General features: G+C 39.4%; 1 protein-coding gene across 1 annotated transcript; it reads left to right on the top strand.

Moving 5' to 3' along the window:
* Positions 1-185: 185 nt before the first annotated feature.
* On the top strand, positions 186-5,603 carry PLK2 (polo like kinase 2). Its single transcript, XM_010168755.1, has 13 exons — positions 186-289; positions 462-578; positions 772-901; positions 1,166-1,253; positions 1,660-1,755; positions 2,027-2,225; positions 2,318-2,465; positions 2,898-2,995; positions 3,631-3,754; positions 4,024-4,264; positions 4,361-4,490; positions 4,579-4,689; positions 4,812-5,603. The coding sequence occupies exons 1-13, from the start codon at positions 206-208 to the stop codon at positions 5,001-5,003; spliced, it is 1,758 nt and encodes a 585-aa protein (XP_010167057.1). The 5' UTR covers positions 186-205; the 3' UTR covers positions 5,004-5,603.
* Positions 5,604-11,620: the final 6,017 nt, after the last annotated feature.

Here is an 11,620-nt window from a genome sequence, read left to right as displayed (position 1 = left end):
GGGGGGGGGCGGCGGCGGCGCGAACCCGCAGAGAGGCGATGAGCCCGAGACCTGCCTTTTCCCAAATCGTCCTGTGCAAAGGAAGTTGCACTCCTTGACTAATACATGAGCTAGTGAATGACTAAGTGTGGGACTCCTTTCATACCTGCTATAATTGTCTCTCTCGTGTGTCTCTCTCTAGGGTGGATTCGCCAAGTGTTATGAGATGACAGATTTGACAACAAATAAAGTTTATGCTGCAAAAATAATTCCTCACAGCAGAGTAGCAAAACCTCATCAAAGAGAAAAGGTGTGTGTGTGCGCGCGATTTTTATTTTTTTTTTTTTTCCCCTCCTCAAACCTCTCTTTGTGTGCTGGATTGCCCAGCCCTTTTCCTGAAGTGGCTCTGATAGAGCTGTCTGCCCAACCTGCCCAACAAGGCTAACGATGCTTCCCCCCTGCCCCCGCCTTTGTCTCTTCAGATTGATAAAGAGATTGAGCTGCATAGAATGCTTAATCATAGACATGTTGTGCAGTTTTACCACTACTTTGAAGACAGAGAGAATATTTACATTCTTCTGGAGTACTGCAGTAGAAGGGTGAGCATCAACTGGGAGAAATCCAGTATTTACTTACCTGGAATCTGCAACTAATTTAAATGTGTGATGTATAAAAGGTATTTTTTGTAGCTTCTATAGCTGTCCTTTCTCCATGCATTGATTTACTTTTGCTTAAGGTGAATCTTGTATGTGAATGTTCAGTGACATTTCTGTCTTTGTTTTTCCTCTGCAGTCAATGGCTCACATCTTAAAAGCGAGGAAGGTATTGACAGAACCAGAAGTACGATACTACCTCAGGCAAATTGTATCAGGGCTAAAGTATCTTCATGAACAGGAAATCTTGCACAGGGATCTTAAACTAGGTAAGTTCTGCACCTAGTTTAAAACACACTCCTCCAGCCTTGTCAGCATTGTATGACTTTACACTTGTGTGATGATAGCTTACTTAATAGAATCAGCTCAGTCTGTCTTTACAGTGGAAACTTGGAGTGCTTAAGGGTTTTATTCCTGCTTTAAAAAAAAAATCTTAGCTAGCTTCTGGCTTTGAACAAAGTATGACTCAGCACCTGTGACAAATACATTCTTACCCTTCAAGAAAAGGACTAACTGAAATTTCTGTCTGCTAGGTAACTTCTTCATTAATGAGAACATGGAACTGAAACTGGGTGACTTTGGCTTGGCAGCCAGGCTGGAACCACTGGAGCATAGGAGGAGGTAGGAGCATCAACAAATGTAAAGTCTAGTAGTAAATGAAACCAAATTCATTTAGAAATGAGAAATCCTGTTCCATAGCAAAAGCTAATTGCTTCTGGGATCAAGATTTCCCCTTCTAGAAAACAGGCTGCCATGCTTTGACTTCTGCTTTCATCTGAGCATTTGAATAATTGCAAATGCCAGAGGCAGGGTACCTGACTGACAAATAATGCAGATAGGAGTCTACTGTGTGTATGGTGAGGACACCGTGGAACATATCTACACTATTAATGTTCATACAGCTTCTCTTTAGGAGTCTCTTAAGTTCTTGTCCAAACTTGAGAGGAAAACCTGCCCTGTGAAAAAATGCTTCGCTTCTCTTTCTATCTGAAATACTAACAGGCTCTGTGGTCTCTTTGATTTGCAGAACAATATGTGGCACACCAAATTACCTTTCTCCAGAAGTCCTCAACAAACAAGGGCATGGCTGTGAATCTGACATCTGGGCCTTAGGCTGTGTAATGTAAGTACTTCACTGCCTTTGAAATGAAATATTTCTGTTACTGGCTTAGGCTTTTAAGAGTTCAAAGGGGATGTAGTTCTGCATCAGTTTGCAGCCCTTTATACATACCTAGCCCAAGCGCAGAAATTCTTCACATTAGGAGACAGACAAAGCCTTTTCAGTACTTGTAGATAAGTATTGTGGGTGTGTGTAAAAAAAAAAATAAAAAATAAAAAAAAAAATATATATATATTAAAAAAAAATAAAATCGGTTTCCTTTGCTTTTAAACAGGTATACAATGCTGTTGGGAAGACCCCCATTTGAGACCACAAATCTTAAAGAAACATACAGATGTATAAGGGAAGCAAGATACAGTCTGCCTTCATCTCTCATGGCACCTGCAAAACACTTAATAGCTAGCATGTTGTCAAAAAATCCTGAAGATCGGCCCAGTTTAGATGAAATAATTCGACATGAATTTTTCTTACAGGTTTGTACTGAGCAGTGTTCTGGCTGAAAAAAATATCCACTCTAAAAATGCACTCTGATCTAAAAATTATTTTTTAAATCTCATTTCCACAGGGCTTTACACCCGATAGACTTTCTGCTAGCTGTTGTCACACCGTTCCTGATTTCCATTTGTCAAGTCCTGCTAAAAATTTTTTCAAAAAAGCAGCTGCTGCTCTCTTTGGTGGTAAAAAGGATAAAGCCAGATACTTCGACACACATAGTAAGTGGATTGTAGCTATGCTTGAAGCTTCTCTCTATGCCATCAATGTCATGCCAGTAACGTACAGATAGGAGATAGCAACAGAGCACTTGTATTTATGTCTCAGAGCTTCCCTGGGTTAGTTTTGACCTCTTTGTCAATAAGTATAGACAAAGCTTGCAACTTATGCCAACTTACATAAGCAAATGCTTCTTACGGCATACTGACAATCTATATTAGCCATCTGTTAAATCTGTAATGTCTGTTACAAAGTTTAGTCTCTCAGAGATCTGTGTATAATGGCACCGCTGTTCAAGGGAGACTATGGCATGTTTAGAGGAGGCTACTGGAGGGAGACAATGTACCTTCTGCTGCTAACTTGTTAGGCTTTTTGTAATTGAACAGCACTTCTGGATGTAGCATTAAGTATTTTTTTTTTTTCTGGTACTACAGACAGACTAGCTAAAGAAGATGAAGAAATCTACAGGCTCAGGCATGATTTGAAGAAGACATCAATAACCCAGCAGCCCCACAAGAACAGAACAGATGAGGTAAATGCAAGTGCAGTTCAATTCAAATCCAATCACAGTTGGGTGGAGTAGCTATAATTAAATTATATTTGACTTGGATATCAGAGCCAGGGCTGTACAGCATAATCAAGCTTAAATGATTAGCAGAGTTGCTTTAAGAGGGCTTAACCAAGTTTCACCAAGGTATTGCAGCCTTTGTAGAGAGAGACTATAAATTTTGGCTTTTGAGTAATTATAGTATCTGCCAAGTCTCCATTGTTATCTGTGTGGTAACTTGTCTGCCAGGTGCTCTTTCCCAATATTCCAAATACATGGCTTCAGCTCATGATTAACTAGGACTCCTTGAAGAATAAATTGCTGAGATCTCTTACCATTTGGTGTTCAGACCTGCTCACAGCTGTTCTTTTGCTGGGGCAGGAGAGCAGAAGCTTGATTAATAGTGTGTAAGATGCAAATTGAAGATCTAAAGTATGGAAAGACCTGGTGTGCTTCTTTAAGCTCAGTCTAACAGGATCTCTTTGTACTTGCTGGAAACATTAATACCAGTTTCCCTAGAATTTATCACTTGTTGAGAGACAGGAGAGCCATGCAAAACTTGTGTATAAGCTTTAGCTTGTGGTATGTTTTGATGTTTACATGTCTGACATCTCTTGTAGGAAATCCAGCCTCTTATCACAACGGCAGTGAAGCCAGGAGCATTACCAGAAACTAAGCAGATTGGAGACTCGATTCGAATGATAGTCAGAGGAACTTTGGGAAGCTGCAGCAGCAGCAGTGAATGTAAGTACAGCAAAATGTAATCTCTGATTCTAAATCCCACCTTTATTTTCTTAATGTCTCAGACTTAGAAACTTGAAATGAATGGCTACTTTCCTCCTCACTCCTTATTTTTTATGCTCTAAATTTTACAGCCAGAGTTTTGAAAGAATTAAAACTGTAAAGCCATAAAGGCTAAAATTCTTAAATTTACAGTCTAGATAACCAAAACACTTGGAACTAAAGCCTGCTCTTTGTGTGCTCTTGTCAGTCTAATAATCCTTCTCTTTCAGGCCTGGAAGACAGTACCATGGGAAGCGTTGCTGATACAGTCACAAGGGTATTGCGAGGATGTCTGGAGAATATGCCAGAAGCAGACAGCATTCCCAAAGAACAGCTGACAGCATCGTTACAGTGGGTTACAAAATGGGTGGACTATTCTAACAAGTACGGCTTTGGCTACCAGCTGTCAGATCACACTGTTGGTGTCCTTTTCAACAATGGGGTGCACATGAGCCTTCTGCCAGACAAAAAGTAAGAATGATTACAAAACTGGCAACTCACTAAGGTGGTTTAAGCATGACATGCTTCTGTCTCATCTCTAACCTCCTTTTTTTCTTTCTTTTACAGGACAGTCCACTACTATGCTGAGCTGGGCCAGTGCTCTGTCTTCTCAGCCACAGAGGCTCCTGAGCAGTTCATTAGCCAAGTAACTGTACTGAAGTATTTCTCTCACTACATGGAAGAGAACCTCATGGATGTAAGTTCAGCACCTTCTGGATCATGAGCTGTAAAAATGCACTAAATGTGAACTGAGAGCTTAATATAGTGTTTGTTCCCTTTCCTAGGGAGGGGATTTGCCCAGTCTAACAGATGTACGCCGGCCCAGACTTTACCTCTTACAGTGGCTTAAATCTGATAAAGCATTAATGATGCTCTTCAATGATGGCACGTTTCAAGTAAGTTTGGTAGCATCATTGGCAAAAAATGTTTCTAAAATAGTTTATTGCAATAAAAATAGGTAAGTGCCAGAAACTGAGAGGAGAAGGTATACAAACAGGAATTCGCTTCTCTTTTACAGGTGAACTTCTATCATGATCACACGAAAATCATCATTTGCAATCAGAGTGAGGAGTATCTCCTTACCTACATCAATGAAGAGAGGGTATCCACAACGTTTCGTCTGACAACTCTTCTGGTTTCTGGATGCTCACTGGAACTAAAATACAGAATGGAATATGCTCTGAATATGCTGCTGCAGCGATGTAACTGAAAGGACTGACTCTGTTAAACCAAACAGACCCTCTTGTTCACTGTGAAATCTACAGTGGAGATGGTGGATCACATAGTATGTTGATGATGGATGTGTGGTGGTACGAAAACTTGACTGTCCTAGTGTGCTGGGCACACATCTATTAGAAGCCGAAACCTACTGTTGGACTAAAATGGTGTGACAAGGAGTTCTTTGGACCATAGTTTTCTCTTGCTTCATGTGCGTGTTTAAGGAAGTTTTTCTGACTTGAACTCTGAGCAGAGTGTGACTGGTTGCTCTGTAAGAGAGCATTTCCCATGGAGTTAAACTGTGAATATGCATCTGGAAAGGGAGGGAAGGGAGAGGTCCATTGTTGGGGATAACTATAATAAGCAGCTTCTGGCTGCTTAACTGTGAACTATGGCCATACTTTTTTTTTTTTTCTTTTTTCCTTATTTTTCAAAAATATCCACACTTGTGGCTGGCAAAGTGCATTCCTTGTTAATAATTTTTTTTAATTTATTACAGCCTAAAGTGAAGTATTTATTACACAACTTTTTTTTTTGGACCTTGGCATTTTAAATATAAATTTGTTGGCAATAAAGAGAATGGAAGTCTGAAGCATCATTCTCTGTTCCTTTTTCAATACAACTTAACCTGTTGTGCTTTGCGTTACCAAAAAATCTTGCAGGTCTGCTTTCCTTACCCCATTTAAAAAAAGTCTGATACAGGTCAGAATATGAATGACAGGCACTGAGCAGTCTGTGTCTGCACGCACTTGTAGTCACAAGCACCAATATGCTACTGCTAATTATAGCAGCAACTGCTGATGAGGCTTGTAGAGTAATGATGTAGGCCTTGACACTCAATTGTCCCAGGGGCTAAAAGCAAAAGTATGTATCTCTTCAAGATATTACATCCCATATTTGATATATTTTACCCTGAGTGAATATAAATCTTTACCTCTGGATGATACTCAGTAGTAGTAGTAGCTATGACAATGAACTGTATAAACTTCCTCCTCTTACTTGCTGTGGAAGCACTACTATTACTTACCAAGGGACTGAAGTATCCTGACACCTCAATGGTAGAATTAATTGCTCACACCTATCACTGCCCCTCTTTTGTGCTTTATTGTTTGTGTCTTTCTGCCTTTGGTTAAATGGTAACCCCAGTGAAGTAAATCAGAAGGGTGAGAAGATTAAAGGCTGGCTTGGTATCAACTTTGGGCTTACTCTACCAAGTCGATACCATTAGTCAGCTCCAATTGTTATTAAGACTACATACAATTTATGGTGTGCCATACATTCTCTGTAAAATAGCTCAAAACATCACAGGGATGGCCTGCTGCTTAGTGCAATCCCACTGCTAATAAGTACACTTACTAGAGCAATTGCCTTCCTAAACTGAAGGCAATGCCATTTGCCAGTTAACTGTGGAAATAGATGGGATTATTAAGGACTCATGACTCAGTGCAGGTGGGAACGTCTACTTGTGGGCTGCACTTGCTTCTCTCTAGGTATTATGTAGCACCTGTACCTATATAAACGCATAGCAGTCCTCAAGAAACTGTTCTGATGCAGCAACAAGCACTGGTTTTCTTATTTAGATTAATCTTCCTATAAATCAATGGCATCTGTTGGGAAAGACAGACCTCAGTTGCCATCAGTGTTTGAATCAAAGCAGCTGAATGCAAGGAACCAGCAGTCAATGTAATAAAGTGCAAACTAAACAAAGTACAGGTGACAACCCAAAAGAGTGAGCAGAGGAGGTATCACTGGCTTGCTTCATCTTGCAGCAAGTCTGTATAAGTGTGATTGTTCTTCTTGTATGGAATACCATGCATTAGGTAATATTTACTTCTCAATTCTAGACAGGAAGACCTAAATTGAGTTCTTCAGATGGATTCATTAATGCAACTCTAGGCAGTTTGGTGAAGTTAAATATACACTTGCTATAGTAATTCATCTTCCCAGCTGTCTACTTTCTTCAAGGATAATGATTGATTTTATTCTTGAGAGGCCATAACTTGCTTAATTCTGCTGCACACATCCAGCCACTGTTAAGCCCTTTTTTCTTACAAAGTAAGATCTCACATTTTGTTTATGACACCAGGAAGCATAAAGTTTATCTGCATTTGAAACACAAAAATTACTTGAACTACAGTACTTAACTTTTTCAAATGGAAAAACAGGGGTTTGGGTTGGGTTTTTTTATTTTGGTTTGGGTTTTTTTTGTTTTGGTTTGGTTTTTACTATCTATGAGCCAATGGAAATATGAACCTTTACTTCAGCTGGTATAATTTCTTTGGGTATCAGAATCATTTTTCTATGGCTGATATTCAGACAGGTGTAAGCAAAGAAACTGACTGAAGTATAGGATGTTTAAAAGTAAATGTAAAGGCCCCAAATCATATTGTAGGATGCTAGTTGGTTGTGGGCAGTTGTAATGCACCTCACTCAAATACAGTTAAGTGAATCAGTTATTTGTATGCAAAGTGCATGTGTGGTACCAGGATGCTTGGCGTCTTCTAAATCCTTCTGTATCTTTCTGGTTAGTGTTCTGTATCCTTACCTCATTTTTTATTTTCATATTACAAAATAAGAGAGGTGTTTAGATAAGGTTAAGTAGAAATACCACTACCTTTGCCTGAGTCCCTCCAACCAAGGAGGGAAAGCTGCTTTTAAATGTGTATTATAAGAATTTGCATCTGGAACAAGGGTTCTGAATTCTTTCTCAGGGTGGATCCTGTCTTAAATAAGACACTGTAGTTCACTAACTGACCTCCTTTAACTAATCACATAACATCCCCGATGTAATTCTGCATGTGGGAAGATTAGTATTAGAAAAGTACTTGTCCACTTCCCTATATAAAAAATGTCTTACCCTCCCTTGAAAGAAAGGTATATGGTCTGATTTTCATGCTTGCCAGGCAGTGATCCTAATCTTTGCTGTTGAAAAGAGTAATCACAGCATAAGAGTTCAGTTTAGGAGCATATATACTTGAATGAAAATGTAGGGATTAAAGGATTGGGTGAAAATTGGCACATAGGTTTCTCAGGTATGAGTGATAGACATAAGAAATAACATTGGCAAGAAAAAAGACTATCTCTTGTACTCTTATCAAAACAAGTTTATCAAATCTTCAAATATATTTTTGCAAATATACATACTTTTACAGCCTAGTGTGCTAAGCTGCCAGTAGCAAACAAGTCAAGGAAATGGTTCAAATAGGTCATGCTTCAGCATTAAGGTAATGTATTACCCAGTGATGCCACTAGTCACTCAAGTGTTCTAGGGCATTTTGTAATCCATTTAAGGTGTTCTGAAATTATTCCATTTCATTAAATAACTTCATATACTATATACAAGGGGAAAAAAATACCAAAACAACTTTGGGTTATATGCTACTCTGCAATATTGAACAAACTTTCTGACATTGTCCAGGTTACTTAGGAAACTAGAAAAAGATTCAGTCACTTTAAAGCTGTATCATTACTCCTGGAAATAATCAGACTAGAGAATGATCCTTCATCTGCCCATCAATAACTGCAAATTTCCTGCCTGATTAGATGGATTCTAAACGTAAATGTGAACTTTCAAAAAACTAAAAAAATCTAGGTTCTTACAGGTAATTATGAAACCCCAACTAGATGAATACTTAAGCAATCAACCAGAATCATGCATGGCATAGACCATAGCTTTTTTCTTTTGGTTTGTTTTTATGCCTTATCAACATAAATAGTGCCAGGCATGTCTTTGATTGAATTGCCACATTAGACCAATACATACACATTAAGAGGTTAAACTCCATTTAAATATACAGTATCAGAAACAAATACTATGGTTCATCAGTGTTTGAAAATTAGTATAATATAATGTAAAGATTTAGCCTCTGGCATTTATCTGTGTAAATTAGCTACAGTATGGAAACAAAACTGATATGAAAGATTCTGCCATGCTGACATAGGGCTAAGTTTGAAACCATTGCTGTTTTTTTTCCTCTACCACGGAAACATGGAAAAAAAACATTTTACTGTCCATATTATGTAGATGTGATCTGAACAGGAGTAAGGGGTTATTTTGATTGACTGTTTACTTCTCTTTCCTACTTACTATTTGAAGAAAGACCTTAAACTGTCATGATGGGAATATAAAAGAATTAATGAAATCAACTGTACCTTACACAGTGGTATTATTGGTACAAAATTGGCCAAGGTAAGGAGTTACTAAACACTTTTTCTTCAAAGGTTAAAAAGCAAGAAGGTACTTCACAGTTGACTCCACAAAGTATTCTGAACGGAGGAACCGAATGAACTTCCCAGCACTTTGCCAGAATGTAGTGCTGCTTTCTTTTGTGGCAGGCCAGAAATTAAGATTACTCCATGCTCTGCCTCCCTTGCTTATCTTGAATGATCATGAAAATGCTTATTTTCCATTGATAATTTCAAAAGTCAAATAAGGAAAAGGGTGGAACAAGTGTGCTCTGTGAGTGAGTGGGTGGGTGTCTCTCTATACACTGAGAATCCTGGGCAGAGGTGGACAAAAGAAAGAGGAGGGCACCAGTAGCCAGCTCAGAGCCCCAAATATGCACGATGCTCCCTTCCTTCTCACCCACCTTTCCCAGTGATTTCAGCACAAGACTGTTCTGTGCAAGAAGGGTCTGTAGTCTTCCCACCAGAGAACAGACCCAAACTCTCTATTAACCTATTAGACTTAGTCCAGAGAAATACTCATATTCTGACTGTGAATATTGAATAGATAGTTTAGATTAAAATTCTTTTTCATTCAACCACTTTAAAAAAAGTTAGATTCTGCTCCACTGCATATTTAGTGCTTTACTACTATTATTACTAGAGGTCTCAGCTAATCCTTTTTTTCTTCCTGGAGATCTCATTTCTACCCTCTGATTTTCTGTTCTTTTTTCTGAAGATCCCACCCTGGGGAATAAATACGAGCTCATTTCCATTATTTACCTGGATTTAAGATCTTCGGAGCTGATAACCTATTACACAGCTAGGACTTCCCAGATGACAAATGTGACTCCAAAGTGCTATAGTAATTCAAATAAGCCGTTTAGAGCGTGGTAATCTTGGACATAATTCCTGTGGACCATTCTTCTGAAGGACTCAATTCACAGTATTTCACATCAAATGACCACCACATCAACACTGTTAAAAAGATGAATAAAAGAGTCTTTGATGTCACCTTTTCAATCTTACTGAAAACTCAGGAAGACCTCACCTGCTCCCACTCATGTTTCAAACTCTGATTTCAGAGACATAAGCATTAGAATCAAATTAATAAGTAAACTCTGACAATTCACAAAAATTCTACACGTATTAAATTTTCTGCTCTTAAAAGTAGCCTCTGTAATTTATAACTTATGGTGATAAGGCTTTTTTACTTATTTATTATAAATAAAAGCACTGTAAAGTTTGAAGGAGGTTTATGGGTTTGGATTTGCATTCAGTGGAGGAGAGAAAGAGACAGGCTTTTGTTGTAGAATTCTGGCTACAGGAGATGAAGACTACTGATTCTGATGGGAGAAGAAGGGAGAAGTATAGTGCACTATAAAGTAGGCTGTGGCAGAGGAGGATAGTCAATGAGAGCAGAAGAAAGGAAGCAAGGTTATGCCATCAAAGCAAGTTTAATCTTCTAAAGAAAAAAAAAGCAATTTGCTTATCATCCTCAAGGCCAGCTTCTCATGCCTGCCATTACATTGTCATGGATAGCTGCAGTAAAAAATGCATGAGAGGTACAGTAAGTGGATAGAACAGGAAAGGCTGGACTTTTCAGTACAGGGAATCCAAGGCAGCTGAGACAAGCTCATACTAATTTAAATGCCTTTTATTATATATTAAGCACAGGTTTCAACAGTTGTGTATGATGTTTTACATAGAAAATTAAAAAAGCTGGCCTGATTTTCAGGTGCCCCAACCTTTGTTAGTGCTCTAAGCACCTATGTAAATGAAAGTGGATGGTCTCTGCTTACATTCGAGGTTGGATATCTCGTAACACAGGGTGTGATAGTGTCAGGCAGGGGTTGTAGAAAGGGGAATGTACACAGAGTGATTATAGGATTATTCAGTAGTATACGATGCTGTTTCTGTCTCTCTAAGCATTTGTACTGAGCTTCTCATCCTCACATCTGATCATCTCCACATCATGTCAGTTCCTTCTTGTTATTGTTAATTATAAATAATTAGAAGGTTAGCTTGGGAAGGTGAGTCATGGCACGAGAGGGTATGTGGGAACATGTGGGTTTACAGAGGGGCTCTGGAAAAAGTGAGGGAGCTCATAACACCAGGAGGAAGGGAAGGTGCTGGAGAGCCATGACTCAGGGGAGGGAGCCCTGGGCAGGAAACATGGAGGAGGGCTGGCTGGGGCACCCCACGGAGGGGAGATCCGAGGAAGCAGAGACACCCATTTTGAACCTTCTACCAGAGCAAACATGTTGTGAAGGAAGTGGAGGCAGCGAGGAAGGAGAAAGACAGGTGAGGTGCTTATGGCTGTGGCAGGCAGGCATAAGGAGGCAGGCCCCATAGCAGGGGAAAACATGGGACAGGTCTGGCTGCGGGTTGATGCCCAGAGGAGGCCTGGGGCAGGCCTGACAGCCGGGCCGGGGCGGAGGGGGC

Source organism: Antrostomus carolinensis, unplaced genomic scaffold (genome assembly GCF_000700745.2).
Source record: "Antrostomus carolinensis isolate BGI_N321 unplaced genomic scaffold, ASM70074v2 scaffold49635, whole genome shotgun sequence".
NCBI lineage: Eukaryota > Metazoa > Chordata > Aves > Caprimulgiformes > Caprimulgidae > Antrostomus > Antrostomus carolinensis.
Note: the sequence above shows the minus strand (reverse complement) of the source record. Positions and strands in the feature narration are given on the sequence as shown.